The 18019-nt window shown below is 38.6% G+C and overlaps 1 protein-coding gene across 3 annotated transcripts in view; it reads left to right on the top strand.

Moving 5' to 3' along the window:
* LOC149313918 (solute carrier family 35 member F5) overlaps positions 1 to 14823 on the top strand; it is a 46925-nt gene extending 32102 nt beyond the window's left edge. For all 3 annotated transcript variants that reach the window (XM_089520154.1, XM_089520155.1, XM_089520156.1), the window contains exons 14-18: positions 3032 to 3191; positions 4607 to 4697; positions 9182 to 9336; positions 10080 to 10171; positions 11043 to 14823. In XM_089520154.1, the coding sequence (XP_089376280.1) occupies positions 3032 to 3191; positions 4607 to 4697; positions 9182 to 9336; positions 10080 to 10164 (491 nt within the window). In that variant the 3' untranslated portion in view covers positions 10165 to 10171; positions 11043 to 14823. The remainder of the gene's footprint in view (positions 1 to 3031; positions 3192 to 4606; positions 4698 to 9181; positions 9337 to 10079; positions 10172 to 11042) is intronic.
* The last annotated feature ends 3196 nt before the right edge of the window (positions 14824 to 18019 follow it).

Raw genomic sequence — 18019 nt, 5'->3', positions numbered from 1 at the left:
CTTCTCGAGGAGTCTCCAGCTCCTCCAGTGCAGTCCATGGTCAGCATTGGGCAGAAGTTGATCATAGAATCATGCTAGAGGACCTGCAAATGCCTAGGAATTTTCTCTAGGAATTTATATGTTCTCCAACACAACTCTATGGTCAGCTTCTGGCAGAATTGCGCTGGAGGACTTAGAGATTCCTAGAGAGAACACATTAATCAAAACCACAGATAATCAAATCCACAAAAGTCAAAGCCAGAAATGTGGAGGGCCGACTACACCGATATACTCTTAGTGCCAGGTAAAACCCTTATTTAACTATTTCAACTCTATGGGTTTTTCTCTGTTACTGATTTTTTTATTTTTGGAAGATGTGTTTTGGGGTTTTTTTGTTTTTGTTTTTGTAAACTAGCCTGGATAATTTCATTGTATAGTAGTTTTCAGTGACGTAACCATGTTAATCTCTTGCAGCATGAAAAGGAGGAAGTGAAGGAGAGAGAAAAAAGGACCTTTAAGATTAACTGGTTTGCATTTTAGCATGAGCTTTGGACTTCTTCAGATACAGTAAAAGTGATGTGAAAACCTCAGGTTATAAAGCATATTTATACAACTGTGGAAGAAGGATAGAATGTAATAGGATTAAGGAAGGTGCAAATCATATCCCTTGCCCTAAATTTTGTAAAAGCTGGGCAAGATGATACAAGTCTTTCAGATCTTTACAGTGGTCAGTTAGTGTTGATGTGTGAAAGCAATAAATCTGTTTACCAAAAGTAAGTTTCCATGGCTTTAAAAAAACCCTCTTTGAGAATATTCTTTTTGTTATGTGCCATAATATTGCGTTCTAACTTACTCCCACTACTGTATAAATACACTTTGGGGTGGTACACACAGCTGCTTTGTGATGCCCTGACGCCAAAATTAGGGCTCGCTACGGCACAGCATCTATATGCGCTGAGCCCTAATATTGACGCCGCTACATCACAAGGCTGCAGTCCTGTCCACACGGGGCGCAGCCTCGTGACATAAGGGCACTGGAGTGCCCATACACCTCTGGGCAGAAGCGGCATCATAAAGGCTGCAATGCACCCTCATCGCGCCACAAAAACAAGCCGTTCTAGGCGGCTCCTTTTTTGCCGCCCTGTTTGGTTGCTGCGGCAATGCTGCACAATAAAGAGGTGTGGCGTTTTGCAGGCCGTGTGTACTGCCCCTTTATAACTTGAAGCTTTAATATCATTCTGTACTGCATCTGAAGAAGTGGCTTTATATGCATGAAAGCTCATGCTAAAATAAAATCAATTATTTTAAATAAAATAAAATCAGTTATCAATTAAAGGTGCTGTCACATTCATTTTTACCCTTCCCTTCCTTTAATTCTTTTAACTGGATATGTTTTCAAAGCCCAGTATACAAATCTGTACAATTAAACAACCAGTCCCTATGTTTCTGATCAGAGCTTAGATTTGGATTGTTTTCATTTTGCTTTAGGTAAAAATAAACACATTTTAAAATCAACAGTTTGCTTATTTTTTTATCACTAGGCTCTGGTGATGCAACAAGGATAATTTTGAAATGATGTGCACATGTCTTTTACTTAAACACTCATATTTCTAACTAGTAAAATAGATAGACATAACCCGCCTGATGGACCTATTTGGATGTCACAAGAAGCCAAAATCAAAATAAATAAATAAATAAATAAATAAATAGGAACATACTATGTAAGCAAGTCAAAGAGGCTAAACAAACCATGATTCCTTTGGCATTTAGACACTACCCAGGCTTTTCTTTCTCTTAACAAGTCAGAGAAATAACCCTTGCTTTGTTGTTGGCTTGTTTCTTTGGCTAGCCAACAAAGCAGAGTGCTTTCAAACATCATAGAAGCAAAGTATTGATTTCAATGGTTCGTTGATCAACTGTTTGCAGCCGGAATGACAGAAAATTTGAAAAAATCAGGATTTCCTAGGAACCCTGGTTTACTATGACAAGTGAACAGAGTCATTGAGACTGGTGAGAATCTTAATGATCTTGGTGAGAATCTTAATGATCTTGTTCAGATGTCACAATAACATCTGCCTTTGAGAACCAATGTGGTGTAGTGGTATGAATGTTGGACTATGTCTCTGGAGATCAGTTTTCAATTTCCATCTTAAACATTATAAAAAAAAAACTCTGGGTGACTTGGGCAAATCACATTCTCTCAGCCTCAGAGGAAGAAACTTTCCAAGAAAACCCTATGATAGGTTTGCCTTAGGGTTGCCATAAGTAAAAAAAAATAACTTGGAGGCATACAACAACATATGCCATCACCATCTTTACATGCCTTACATGCTATCACCATCCGAAGAGTATGTTTTACAAGCCATCACCATCTGAAGTAAGTGGGTAGCTATGTGCTATTGGTGCTTTTCAGTGGTAGTGCTAAGATAATGCTCACCCTCTGTCCTTTTCTGTTGCTTATTAGGCTCTCAGCAGCAAAACACCTTTTTAACAAGCATTTGGTCTATGTGATTGTCTATGTTTGTTACTTATTACTGTAAATGGTGTTATGATGATCTATTGTACTTGCTGTTTTTATTATCTTGTATACTTGCTTTATTCTGATTTGTGATTTTCTGACTTATTTGCTAGCTGTCTGAGATTGCAGTCCAAAATATCTTACTAAAAGCTAAGGCTCCTTTGAACATATGAGCCATCTGTAAAGGCGTACATAAGATTTTAAAAATGAGTGATTTAATTGAATAGTGTCGTATACATATTTAACACTGTTTAATTAAACAGTAGAATATATCTGTCAGTAATCCTAGATTAGGAGATTGTAAATATGTTAGTAATACAGTATGTCTTATTTTTAATCTCTGAAATGAGATGTCATTGTAATTTTGGAAATGGCATGTCTCACTTAACTTGGAACAAAATACATTTTTTTCAAGGAGCTTAGAATCAATATATATTGTAAAATAACAAAGTATTTCCAGATAAATGGAACATGTAAAGATATAGTAAATTGTTTTTCTTTTGTTAACACTGTTATTATTCTGGGATTTTGCAGGTTTCGTGGGTTTGTTTAATTTGCTGCTGCTATGGCCAGGTTTCTTCCTACTACACTATACTGGATTTGAGGACTTTGAATTTCCCAGTAAATTAGTTCTTATGTGCATTGTCATCAATGGCCTTGTTGGAACTGTTCTGTCTGAATTTCTCTGGTTGTGGTATGTGCTTTGTTCTGATTATTCTTTTCTGTTAGACTTCTTTTTGGTTTAATAAAATGTTTTTGTTTAATTAAAGAGCTAACAGGACTATGTTTGCAAAGCAGTGGTTACAGCTAGCACTAGTGAAGGATGTCACCACCTGTTGTCATCAACAAGAAGCAAGTGTTGCCTATTAAATGCAACAAAGCTAGAATGTCTGTGGGATTGCATTCAAGTAGTTACTTGTCCTGGCCAAGTGTGGTCCATTAGCACAACACTAAGAACTTTTTACAAAGCAAGGGCCATTTAAGACAGGAGGAACACTTTGAACAAAAATGCTGTAAACAGCTCTGTGCCAGTACCATGCGCAGCTCTATTCTCATTTCTTGTCCTTGGCTGGGAGTAAATGAAACTAGTGGCCACAACAATAACAGTAGTGAAGATTACCTTAGTTCTTCATTTGATTTGATTTATGTGTTGCCCTTCTTCCCAGACTGAAGCTTTAATAAATGGAAACTATTATTTTTTAATCATAAATTGTTTGCATATAGTCAGCAGGCAACATGGATTCTCAAAGCTATGCATGGATGCAGAGAAACTCATCAACCCATAAGCCAGAGGACTTACCTGACAAATACTTTTTCATTAGCTAGTATTGATTCCTTATAATCAGATCAGGAGAATCTAGATGCCAGTGTAAATGTTGCCATCCATGAAAATCACTTAGCCTCTCACTGACTGATTAATTACTTTATGACTCACTGCCAAAAGTTTGCACAGTCTTCACTGAGGATTTTATTTGCTTCGACATCATACAAATTAATAGTAGCTAGATCTGCTATTTAATCTATGATGGATCATTAAGACACCCAGGTCATTATATGATACATTACTGGATGAGGAAAATATATTTGTGAACCGCAAAGATGAATAAAATCAGTGGGTATAACATCTAAGATAGATAAGAGGTTGCATTTTAGGGGCTCAAGTAATTTTTTTTCTTGAGCCCAAGGGCAAATATTCATAGAAAATATACCAGATATACTAGCATGATTTATAGTTGGCAGTCATTTTTTTTGGTTTTTGATCATTCCAAATGTGAAAACTATAAATCATTAATTGGGTTTGAAAATCATGAGTTTCAAGGGAAAAGGATTTGTGAAATTAATCAACTGTTATTTTTCAGTTTTTGTTCTCTGATTGTCATGCTGTCTGTATTACCACTCTCTCTGCTATGAAGTAAGGCTAGAAACATTTAGTATAATATATACAAGAATAAAATCTTACCAAGTTTCCTTTATACCTTGTGCTTAACCAGTGTGTTAACAGACAGCACCAGTCCTGCAAAGTCTGCCTTTCGTATACTTTTGTGAAAATTACTTCTACATTTCAGTAGTGCTATAGCTGTTCTAAATTTAGTTTTAATGTCTTCCTAGGGGCTGCTTTCTTACCTCATCACTGATAGGCACACTTGCCCTGAGCCTTACAATACCTCTGTCCATAATAGCCGACATGTGCATGCAAAAGGTAATGCAAATTTTATTGATGACAATGGCAAATTCTGCTAAGAATCCTAAATAGATTGATTGAGGGCAACAGGAAGAGTTAAAAGTGCAGGGATTTGGGCCAGGTAGATATAGTGGTGGCATTTGTACAATTTAATTGTTTAATGAGTGTGCAAAAACTGAAGGCTCCTTAGTTAAATGACAGTTTTGGGGAAGCTTTTAATGTCTTCAGAAATATGACTTTTAATAGAACACACCAGATGTTGGGGTTTAAGTACATTATGGGTTCATTATGTAAGTGAATGTTTCTGTGGACATGGTCTTGGACTGTTACCTCTCTCATTGCAGTGTATCTTAATCATGCTTAACTATCATTCCATTACAATGGATTTATGCACACTTTTGATGTCTAGGATGATGAAAACTATTTTTGCAAACATACCTTTTAATATATAACCGTGAGAGGGTGGCTTTTATACAGGGTGTGCACTTTAGGGTTTTTTTAAAAAAAACAACCTTTGTATATTTATTGAATTTCTACTTCTTTTTTAGTTAATTTTAATTGTTTTTTTTTTAAATCTTTATTGTAAAATTTTAAAACAGTTTTATCTGTGCGCCACCTTGGATCCCTTTCTGGGAGGAAGGCGACATAGAAATTAATTAATTAATTAAATACCTTGAATTTAGTCCTCATCACAGGAAGCTCTTTATAAGCAGAAGGAAAGGTGGTATAGTGTATACACTTATTTGTCTATAGATGCTAAATTGGCATTAAGCTAGACTTCCAGCTCTCATAGACAATGGGTCCTTCCGATCCATGTAGGTTTGATTTTGCCCCACGCGCACACAGATGGGAACTCAATCTCAATTTAGTCAGTGGCTGTCAGTGTGCCCATGCCCATGTCAACATACCCCTGAGTGCAAACCACCATTTGCTAATATGGGGAGGGGTGATCTGTGGGAGCTCCAGTCTGCGGATGGCTAGCCTGCCAATATGATGGGCTCACTGTAATGAAAATTAATTCAATATAGTTTGGGTTTTCTTCTCAAGTAGCAAAGATTTTATTGAATTTAGATCTTCTGTTCAAATAGAGATGCAAAAAAAAAAAAAAAACAGACAGGTATGTGGATACTTTGAGAAAGTGAAATTACTGAATCAGTATATTCAAGTTTCTGCTGAAGAACTATTTAAACAGACAACCACATTAGAAATTCCTAAGTGGGTGAAGTATATAGCATATATATCTTAGTATCTCCTAGTACAAGTGTTGCACCTGCTTAATAATAATTTTTAATGCTGGCAGAATTTGACCTGCTTTGCACTCTATTCTGAAGTGAGATTTTTCAGATGTAGAGCAAGATTAGCATTTAAAAAAGCTTCCTGTTTTAACAGCCTACAAAGGCTTTGGATTGATGTCCTTGTAACACAGAGAATTCAGATCCTCAAATTAAAAGGTTCACACTTCATTCTGCTGTATCTCTTGCAGAAAAGCTTCTGATACCTATTTTACGTTTATATACCCGTTAGTACCTTATAGTTCCTCCTTCCTCATCTTTAAGGTCCATGAACTACAAAACATATTTTCCACTTAATACTATAAGGAATTGGCTAGAGGTAGCAGCATCCTGGCTTCAATATGCATCTCACAAGAAGGAAGCACCACCAAAGAAAAATTACTAATGGCGCAAAACTCCCACTTCTCTACAATGGCTGCAGTCAGGTTTAAAAGATTACATTATAGAAAATAACTACAGAAACCCTTCGGCTTGCACAGTTCTCCATTCCACCTCATTTGGTGTACCTGCAAAGAGTAGATAGAAAGCTTTCTATCCTGCATTTGACAGAATGTACCATGAGGTTAATCTGTTTCAACAAACCATAGTTACGATTAACTGCAGTTCAGCAATTGAATCCTAAATTGTGGTTCATTCAAAATGGCACTAAGGCTCATTCTTATAGTGGTAAAGCATCATTTCCCTCCCCCCCCCCTTTTTTTTTTTTTTTTTTTTTGCAAATCCAGGTACAGTGTAGAATCATAGAGTTGGAAGAGACCACAAGGGCCATCTAGTCCAACCCCCTGCCATGCAGGAATACGCAAAGTACTCCTAACAGATGGCCACCACTCTGTGAGGCAGTGTATTCCACTGTTGAACAGCTCTTGCCACCAAGAAATTCTTCCTAATGTTTAGGTGGAATCTCTTTTGTTGTAGTTTGAATCCATTGCTCCATGTCCTGGTCTCTGGAGCAGCAGAAAACAAGCTTGCTCTATCTTCAATATGACATTCCTTCAAATATTTAAGCATGCCTTTTAGTCTTCTCTTCTCCAGGCTAAACATACTCATTTCCCTAAGCCGCTTCTCATAGGGCATGATTTCCAGACCTTTTACCATTTTGGTTGCCCTCCTCTGAACATGCTCATTCCTATTCAGCAGCTCCTGTGACTTGATATGACTGCATTTCTTAAAATATATCTGTGTATTAAAAAAAATCAGTTCATTTAAAAAAAGAAGTATAGAAATTTTGAGTTGAGGAAGCCTGAATATAATGAGTGTGGCCACCAGGGATAAATAAAAAGAGTATATTACTTGTAAAGACTTGATTAAATAGCAGGGTTTCCCTGGACCCCCAGGATTCTGCAAGTGACTGGGTCAGGGGGTAGCATTTTTGAATGGTAAAATAATAATTTTTATGCAGGGATTTCCTGAGACCTGAGATTTATTTCAAGAATTCCTCTAGGGCGAAAAAGATTAAGAACGGTTGTTTATTTATACAGGCTGCACATGTTGCACAAGGAAATGAATATATGTAAAGAAAAGGCAAGCAGAACCCAATGGAATCAATGGCAAAACTATCCTTACTTTAACAAGTGTGGGTCTAGGACCAGATCTCCACTCCCTCTCCCTAATAAACTGAATAAAAGCAATACGGGTATAAAGTTAGGAATACTATCTTATTCTTAGATGTGTTCAAGTATACTTGTGAGGTTCCAGCTATTGGAAGAGAGGACTCAGAAAGAATAATTCTTTTTCTTGCAGGTTGGTGTCATATGTAAATAAGGACATGCTCTTAGATGTTTGATTTGGTCTCTTATCATTTACTTCTCTGTGTTTCTTGCAACTTGACTGCTTTTCTCTTTCCACTCTACCTTTCTTCAACTGAGTTCTCAGCATATTCTTTCTCCTTATGCCTCAGGGCAGGTTATTTCTTCAGTTGCCCTGAGGTGACACCTGAGCTAGAAATAACTGCTGCCAGATAGTAGGCAGTTTGCCACGCTCTTATAGCTCTCTTTTCAGGAAGATGCTTCCTCAGCAGCCTTGGGGTGATAGTTGAGAGAAACCTTACCTGGAGCAACTAGGAGATATATTTACACTCTAATGGCTAATACTCAGATGTTTTCGTTAGTGAGGTTTCCTTTTTGTAAATTATTTTGTGTTTTCATGCATATTGTGTCTAGTGTCTAGATACTTGTCTTTTTTACTGTTGATATTAGATTATTATAGAATCATTCATATTAGAAATCCAAAAATTAAAAATGAAAGAGGGTGGTATTATAGTAGTCTGTAAAGCTATAGGAGAAGTTAGAGGCTTTAAAGTTATTCAGTTGGTAAAAGTTAAGGAATGCTATATGGTTGTGCTTAAGTACAAAACAAAAATAAAACAACTGATGTGTTCAAAGCATATTCACTCATCATCAACATATATGATAAACAGAAACCATGTAGGGATCGGTCTCTATTTTCCCCAGTGCTAAATGGGTCCTTTTCTGAATTTCATCTTTACATTTTTAACTTTGGCCTGGGACAGACAGGCTGCACATCACTTATGTCACGAGTGTGCCAGCCCTCTCCCAGCCTCTCCGAGACAGCTGGAGGCTGGGAAAAGGGTGGTGGGAGAGCAGCGACTGGTGCGTGCCAGTTGCTCCTCCCCAGAGACCTTTTCTGGCTTCCAGTTATATCCAGAGAGAGAGCTGGTGGCACTGGGGCAGGGAAAGGTCTCTGGGGAAGAGGGATGGGCCACAAGCCCAGTCTTCTTCCTCCCTGCTTGCCTTCCCTTTCCCTCAAAGATCTCTAGAGAGCTTGACTTTTTTCACCCTGAATGGACTCCTGACTCTGAGTCCTTTCAAGTTGAAGAAAGGCCCAGGAAGGAGAGGGAGGGTGGACTCCTCATCTGCTCTGCCAGGTTTTGCCAGACTTGAGGTGTCCCTGGAAGGATGCCTCAAGTCTGGCAAACTTCAAACCGCAGTGGGTAGGAGAAGAGCTCACGGGCAGACTCCTCCTCCTCTCTGCAGGGCTTTGCCAGACTTGAGTCCCTGGAAGGACACCTCAGGTCTGGCAAACCCCGCCAGAGAGGAGAAGGGGTCGCATGTGGACTCCTCCTCCTCCCTGCAGGGCTTTGCCAGACCTGAGGCGTCCTCTGTATCCTGTCCAAATATGGGAAATAATTGTCTGTCTTTTTCTTCTGCTTTTATTGAAATTACAAGCTATTGTCCCTTGTTCTAATTTCAGGTCCAGTTTTCTTGGTTATTTTTTGCTGGAGCAATCCCTGTCTTTTTTTCATTTTTCATTGCAACGCTCTTATGCCACTACAACAACTGGGATCCAGTAATGGTGGGAATCAGAAGAGTTTTTGTATTCATCTGCAGAAGACATCGTATCCAGAGGTGGTGTAAATTCTTTCAATCTTTATTCCACCTCCTCACCCACCCCCATTTTACCTGGATTCCTGTGTGTGTTTTACATGCTTTCAAGTTGCCTGTCTTGAATTTTATAGGGTTTTCTTAGTCAAGGAATACTCAGGTGGTTTGCCATTGCCATTCTCTAAAATATAGCCCTCACCACCTGATATTCCTTAGTGGTCTCCCATCCAAATACTAACCAGGGGTGGCCTTGCTTATCATTGAAGATCAGACAGGATCTGGTGCCTTGAGGGTATTTAGGCCTCCGTTACATGTACATCTCTATTAATCCTAACTTTTCCCACATATGTAATCTATACAACTAAATCTATAGGGCTGTGCAGTTTGGTGATCTGGTTTGAGATTAGTTGAAGATTATACCCCTGCTAAACTGCCCCCAGTTTTTAAAGTTTAAATATCCTATTTACTAGCATCTTTCTAATAGTTTTCTGATTCAAGGAAACATTCTTTCCTTGACATTATTCTGGATAGCTCTGTTCCAGTCCTTTGCTTTAGAGCCCAGAGACTTAACATGAGAACAGTACAGAGACAGAAGCACTGATAATTGCTCTTGTTTTTTGTAAATTATGGAGAGAATGCTGTTTGCACATGGTAATCTCTCACACAAAGTTAAGATAATAACTATCCTAAAAACACATTTTACCTAGTTTCCATGAGACTATGCATACATTCAAAAAATAATTACACAGTGCTCTCTCATTTTGTAGAACATCTGAAGAAAATGAGCAATGTGAAAGTCTTATTGCAATGCACAGTGTTTCTCAAGAAGATGGCGACAGTGGTTGTTCTTAGACAACAGGTGTGTATAAATGGACTTAATATCTACAATGTAAAAGAAAAGCTTGCTAAGGCCCTATAAAGACCAGCCCAAAAGGCCAGCCTGTGGGCGGAGACAGGGTGCAGCGTCCTGACAAAGGATGCCCTGATTCCGCCCCAGTGTACCATGATGCCGTGCACCACTCCACACAGCATATGGCATCATGGCGCACCTCTGGCGCTGTGTGCAGATGACACAGTGCCAAAGGGACACCATACAGCTGCGCTGCCATGGCTATAGCCTCTTTTGGAGGGTGCAAAAAGGAGCCGCTTTTGGTGGCTCCTTTTTCCACCCTCCAAAAGCAGGATCAGGGCCAGGGCATGAGGTTGCTGTGGCCCCAATCCAGCCGGGAAAGGGGTGGTGTCCCACCGCCCCTTAGGGGCAGTCTGTAGAGCCCCTAAATTACCAAAATCGAATGACTACTCTATTTTTACTTGATATCTACTGTTGATTGTATATACTAGTTGAAAGCCTGTTCAGGAGCAATTCAGAGAACTATGTGGATCAGAACTGACTTTAGTTTAAGTTTTAAAGTTTTTCAAACTGCATTATGCAATTTTTTCAATAATTCAGTAAGAACAAGTCTATCTTTATACCAACAATTGCTACTGATTCAGGATTCATAACAACTCTTCTAGATATATTTGTTTAACTGTAATACAATAGAGAAAGGATACCTTTGTTCTCTACTTCTTTCCATTATGTCTAAAATCCTGAAAAGGGTGCTGTGCACCCATAGCCTTAATACGTTTAATCTTCAGTAACATGATTAGTTCACATAGATTAGGAAATCCAATCAAATGCAGATTGTGATATGGTAATGATAATAATATTTTCTCCCTTTTCTTCACAGTATATATGATGGAATGATAATTCAGCGAAGAGACAATCGCCTGGAAAGTCCTTATGGAATCATGTTTCAGTGCCTCTTCTGAATCTTTAAATGTTTCAGTTCTTTTGAAACTTAAAATATACTCTCACTCTCTCTATTCCCAGTCTTGAATCGGTTTTATTAATGAGCTACATTACTGCAGGAAATTCCAGTCTTTTTACAAAACCAGCCTGCCTTATAGAACTCAGCTGGTGAAATTACTTGACACAATCAAAAAAATGAATGCTGTTCTAGTGACTTTTTAAAGCTTTCCTATTTTTGTTAAATGCTGGATATTTTTACAAATACTTTTCAAAATCTGTAAAAAGTATGAATCATAATTTTGTACAAACTTTAAAATGAAAATCCAAAATGCACCAGTGACATGTAATGGTACAAATCACCATTGTATGATGTATAGGCTCTATTTGAAAAATAACAAAAGAAAGGAAAATTATTTTAATTTATCGAATAACTTCATTATTGCCAAATTTATTATGGTTCCCCAATATTACACATTCTGTCTAATCAATATTGAAGGTGTCTGCTATTTTAAATACCAGTCACATCCCAATAAATTAAAGACATTAAAGATCTATTAATGTAAAAAAGAAATAATATCCTCTAAAGAGTGTTAGAATTCAGTAACAGTTGATACAGGACCAAATTATTTCATGTAGGAACTAAAAAAAAGAATGCTCTGGTTTTAAATGGTCAAGTCAGAAAAGGAGAAAAAAGTTTCTAAGCTTGCATCAGTAAAGTGGGCTGAATTATATGCAGAGGAAATGGTTTTATTTTTTTATCAACTGAAATGCATTATAAAAACAAAAACCAGCCATAATAGACTGAACTGGCAATGAATTACTGGATAGGAAAGAACTGCATCACCTTTTCATTGTTTTATCTGCTCCCCCCCCCCCCCAACCGCTTGATCTTCTGAAGAGGAAAGTATACAGGATCTCTTACAGGTCAGCCCTGGGGCCAAAGAATTCCACATACGCTGGGATCTTTTGAGGTAAAGTTTTTCCTCTCAACCAAAGCACTCTGTCTGCCTGACAGCTGAGTTTTATAATTATGGGGATTTTTAAATGAAGACTATAGTAGGACAGTTAGTATTTGAAAGGTGAGGGCCAAAATCCTTCTGTTCCTAAATGAATCTTTGCTCCTTTGGAATAATTGAGGTACTGGTTTGAAAATGGAAAAATGTCGTACAAAGGGATACATTCCAGGAGAGAATAGGATTTCCAGTATCTATAGATATAATCTGCTACTACTCTGTACGTTATAAAATAACTTAAAATGACAATGTTTTATTGCAAATAATGTTTTTCCAAGTTCTGTTTGTCAATGGATGGTGGCATATATAACACAAAATTCCACAGCAGCAAAAGAAGTTTGATATCCATTGGTTTCCTAGTGAGGGAGGAAATTCTATCTGATGGCTTTCAGTTTAGGGAAATAACTACCAGTCATGTGGGCTTGACATTACTTTCAAAATCAGAGGCAGCATGTCTCTGAATGCTATTTGCTGGGAAATAATAGTGGTAGAGGGCCTTTACCCTTCTGTCCTACTTGTGGATTTCTCAGCATCACTAGGATGCTGAACTAGACAGCAATTTGTTCTGATCCAGCAGGAGGTTCTTGTGAAATAAATCAAAATACAGACCAGACCTGATAGTCGAAGGGCACTGCTGAATCCAGTGCTTAAGCTATACTCTTTTGCATACTTACTTGGAAATAAGCTCTGTGGAAGAAAGTTTAACTTCTAAAAAAACACATTCTCAAGATACACTGCATATTTAAAATGTTGACACAAAAGCAGTGCTGCGCAGCTCACAAAAGCCTTTGAGCGTAGTTAAACATAGAGATTCAATCCATGAGTTTATTGTTCTGGTCCAGAGCCCATGACAAATACAATGGTTAAATATGGTAATTTTCTTTATTAATTTAACACCACTGTTAAATTAAAGTTCATTGGGACTATAAAAGCAGTGTGGCTTGGAAATTTAGAAATTATGGAATTAATTCTAAGCTTGAGTGTTTATTATACTTTAAAAGGAAGGGAATCTTTCCTGTAGCAGGTTTTTACCAGTGAAAAGAGGAGAGTTGTTTAACCAGTGCCCCCAGGTTGTTTCCTTCCCTGGTCCAAAGAATTCCCAGCCTTTTCAACAGAGTTGCCAGGAAGGAGTGAAATGGTTAAAATGGCCCTTCTACATCTGCTTATGGGTACTGCCTTTGGACAGAATTCCTCAAAAAGGAACTTCACATCCAGCCCTTTCTACTTGAGCTAGGGTGGGATGTGTGCAGTCCTACAAATCTTTTTTTGATCTGCAGCTTCCAAGATTTGTCACTAGTGGCAGTACTGTCTAGGTCTGCTGGGAGATGCGGTCTAACAGCTCCCTGAGTGTTGTACAGTAACCAGCCCTATACTAAGAGTAATTGCTGCTGTTGAGACTGAAAATGCCCAAAGAGTGGAGTTTCTGAGTGCAATAAAGATAGTGAAAGTAAGAACAAAAGGTAACAGTTGTGTTAATTCAGAAAATTGTTTGAATTTATTTTTGTATCCTTCACCAAATAAAGTGTTTCTAGTTGTGACTGGCCATATTAGGATGGCATCACATGCAGACTTTAAAAAAATCCTATATGGGGGGGGGGGGGGGCTGTCAGCCATTGCTACTATCATGCAGGCTTCACTGGAGAAGTAAGTCATTTCTGATCTTCCAATTGGAATGATTTGTGACTTGGCTTTGGATAAAATTCTGACCATTGGCAAAAACAAGTTTTTTTTCTTCAGCAAATTAACAAAATTGCTTTATGGAGGTGAATTTGCTTGAAAGATTCTACATTTGAGCCCCTCTGGAGGTTAAAAAAGAAGATGGCTCTGGAGCAGGTGAGAAAGCAGGCAAATAATAATTATTTGCTTCATTACTGTTATGCTTTTTGATTGAGGGTGTCAATCAAACTTGGTCAGTAAAAAAAGCATGACAGGGGGTGGTCTGTATCCTGCCAGAATTACATTTTCATAGCAATTGGAGCAGTAATTTGGTGGTGGGTATAGTAGTGTGTCTCCCATGTCTAATTCTGCTTTCAAGTAAGCTAGTTGCAGTGTTGGTTGGGAAGAAAAATGCTTTTTCTGTTTTCAACAACTGAAGGTGTACGAAATATAGTACTCAGTTAAACGTTACCACCTGGTAAAGTTCATGGTGTTTGTTTGCCAGAACAGAAACAGATTAGTCCTACCCTTGCATTGCTCGCCTTGTGCCTACCAATATGGGGGGTGAAATTGGTGGTATAAAAGAGAGGGGTGCCTCTTGTTACAATCAAGCGTCTTTTACAGTCCTTACCTCTTTCTTCCTCTTAAACTGCATAATCTTACATTTTGCCATCCTAATAGGGGATAGATTTTTTTAAAAAAAAAAAAAAATCTTATTTTTACAAGGTTAAAAACATTTCCTACATGCTCTGGCTCACTACTGTCCAGCAGTACTGCTAAGAGATGAATGTTTAGGCAAACATTTCTAGGTCTCATTATGAATGGGAAAGTGCTCAGAAAGGTCAGCAGGCAAACACTGAAAAAAGCAGGCTTTGGGATTATTTTTCTGACCGTTGTTTAGCAGCAATAGAAACAAATTTAAACATAAATTATAAATGGTGACTTCCAGTTTTTAACATGTTCGTGTTATAAAGTATGAATCTTTGAACATATGCAATATATATCCTGCAACCAACTGGATAAAATGTGATGAGATTTTTCTACATTAAATATGGGTTTTCAAAACAAAATTGTCATGTCTTACTCCTGGGAAAAGTGCAGTTCATAACATTTAGTTTTATATAATCTTGGCAAACCTGAGTGATTTGTTGAACATCCTCTCAGGGCTCACTTATTAACAAAAACTATGAGAAAAGGAAAAAAACACCTGAAAATCAAATTGTTTAGTGCCTCCTTGTCTCAGATTCTTATTTATTTGTCCTAATTTCTCGTTTTTAAGTCCTTGTATTATTTGTTGTAATTGAAAAAATGTTCATCCTTTATTAGAGGGTTGGATTTGGAAAAATGGAACTAGAAGAAATCCTTGCAGTAGTGTTCTTACAGTTGTATAAGAACTGGTGAAAGGACTTTGCACGATGTCGACTTAGGTCCAAAGCAGACTGCAGAAATCATCCATTTTGAAACCGCTTTAATTGCCCTGGCTCAATGCTATGGAATCTTGGAAATTGTAGTTTATTGTGCCACTAGAACACTGGCAGAGAAGGCTAAAGGTCTCACAAAACTACAGTTCCCAGAATTCCCTAGCATTGAGCCAGGGCAGTTAGTGGTCTCAAAAAACAGGAGGTGACTTCTAGCATCATTTCCTGTTATAAATAAAAGGTCTCCTTGGCCTCAAATGGCCTGGGGAAGGACCAAAAACATAGTGAAAGGCTGTCCTGTGCCCGCTAGTGGTCCCACACTGATGGCGCTCAGTATTGTGAACTCTAATTGGTTTTCCACAGTTTCAGATAAAAATTTCTCCTAGCCTTCCACAGAGACCCCTAATATTCCTTCGTGGTCTCTCATCCAAGGGCTAACCACATGTCTTAAGATGTGCAAGAGATTGTGCAATGGCTACAACCAGAAGACTGTGCACAAAAGTTTCCTGGGACTAACACATCTGGAGAGGTTGTGCCAGAGCCTTGCAACACTTTGGACTGGATTTCTTCCTTTCTCCTGCAAGAATCTTGTCCTAAATGAAGAGTGGCAATTCTGTTTGCAAAAGAAGCCTTTTATTTGTGGATGGAGCAGCTATGGACCCTTTCTGTTCTGTGTTTCCTTGTCTCTATAATAATAATAAAATAAAAACTTTATTTCTAGCCCGCCTTTCCAAAGATCAAGGCGGGTTCCAATAAATAAGTTATGCAGTCACATAACACATAATAAAAGCAGCAAACAAAGTACAATTATACAGATTAAAAATACACATAGCAATATCCAATTACCACTAGTAAAGCAGCAGAAGGGGAGAGAAGAAGCTACATCGGGGCATTAGAGCAGGGGTAGGCAACCTGCGGCCCGCGGGCCGAATGCGGCCCGGCAAGGCCTTGGGACCGGCCCCCGCCCAGTCCTGCTGCCGATTGCTGCCAGAGCCTTTGGCCTCTCACGTGAGGGTGTGGGGCCTTTGGCATATCAGGAGGAGGTGGGCAAGGGGGGGCAAGCAGCAGGCAAGGGGGGCAAGCGGTGGGCAAGGGGAGCAATTGTCTATAGAAGCCTCCAAAACATGCATTTATATTAACATTTTTTTAAAAATCAGCAAATTTTTAGCGTGCCCTCCATTTTTAAAAAAACAGTGTCCTCCATTTGAAAATTTTGTCCTACATTTGTCCCGGTTTATTTACTTATTTAATTTTTAAAAAATATATATTTAATTATTTATTTTTTGGCTTCGGCCCCCCAGTTGTCTGAGGGACAGCAACCCGGCCCCCGGCTCAAAAAGGTTGCCTACCCCTGCATTAGAGGTATGCCTGCTGAAAAAGATATGTTTTTAGCCCCTTTTTAAATTGGTCAAGGGAGGAGGCCGAGCGGAGCTCGCCGGGAAGCGAGTTCCAGAGCTTAGGGGCCGAGATGGAAAAGGCCCTCTGTGCTGTGGTAGAATATCTAGCTTCTGGAACTCTCAGCAGTTGCTTCCCAGCTGACCTGAGTGTGCGGGACGGATTGTATGGAGAGAGGCGGTCCTCCAAGTACCCTGGGCCCAAGCCATTTATAGAAAATAGTTTCTATAAAATATAAAAGGAAGTCAACTTTTTAAAGATTCACTCATACCTCAAGTATTTCACATTGGTCTTTCCCAGGTTAAAACAGATTGGATCAAAGTTTTAACAAGCTGACTGCCAAGTTGAGAGATGCCTCCCAAGAGCAGTAACTTAGCAAGGGGAATGTCCATGTTTTTTCTTTCCCTTGCTGGGTATATGATAATGATTTTCCCCCTTGATTGTTTACTTGCTTCTCATGTTAAAAAAAAACCTTCATAGGTGTTTCATCTGTATTGCTTCTCTGGTCTCCACCTGCCTTCTTTTATTCATGCTTTTTCTTACACCAGAGTGTTTCTGTAGAATATGACCTTGATTGCAATATGTGCCTCTGTCTCTGGGTTTGCATATTTGATTAAGATTTCTGGCCTCCCCAAGGCCAGAACTTTTTGTGTTGTTATAATTAGCATTTGTAAGAGCATCTGAGACCAAGGTTTACTTAAAAAAAAACATTGTAGGTGAATGCCTGGATATTCACAGGTTTGGAAGAAAACATAATAAAAAGAAACATTTTTATCACCTCCATTTTCTAGGAAATTAGAATCACTTGCACTGGTCTTGAGCCATGTAGCGTTTTTTGTATTGGCAATTTCAAAAACAAAACAAAACAGTTGACCAAACCCACTAAAATAAACCCACAAAGTTAATAGAATTTGTTAAGTAAACACATACAAGTCCCATTGATTCAATGGGTTTATTCAAGTTGTAGCTAACACTGGAGTTGGCTCACAGACCCAGAAGTGTGAAATGTATGTTCCTCCAGATGTTATTCAACTGTAGTTATCAGCCATAACTAGTATAACCAGTAACTAGGAGTGTTGGGAGTTGCAGTGGAGAACTGCACTTTGCCAACCCTGCCATAAAAAAGTGGGGTCATTGCCCTTTTAAATGGCCTTCATGAGTAGTAGATCATTACAAGAAAATATCAGAAAAATCAAACATTAAAAAAACAGGTGGACACTCTAAAAGGCACAGTATCTTTCCTGAATGTAGCTAAACAAAAAAAATGTTGGTGGTGTACCTTCAAGTTGTTTTTGACTTGCGACAATGGGGTTTTCGCGGCCAGGTTTGTTCAGACAGGGTTTGCTTTTGCCTTTCTGAGGCTGAGAGAATGTGACATGCCCAAGGTCACCCAATGGGATTCCATGGCCATGCAGTGTTTCAAACCCTGGTCT

Source organism: Sceloporus occidentalis, unplaced genomic scaffold (assembly GCF_023333645.1).
Source record: "Sceloporus occidentalis isolate IW3139 unplaced genomic scaffold, rSceOcc1.0.p SCAF_4, whole genome shotgun sequence".
NCBI lineage: Eukaryota > Metazoa > Chordata > Lepidosauria > Squamata > Phrynosomatidae > Sceloporus > Sceloporus occidentalis.
This window is presented reverse-complemented; position numbering and strand designations above follow the sequence as displayed.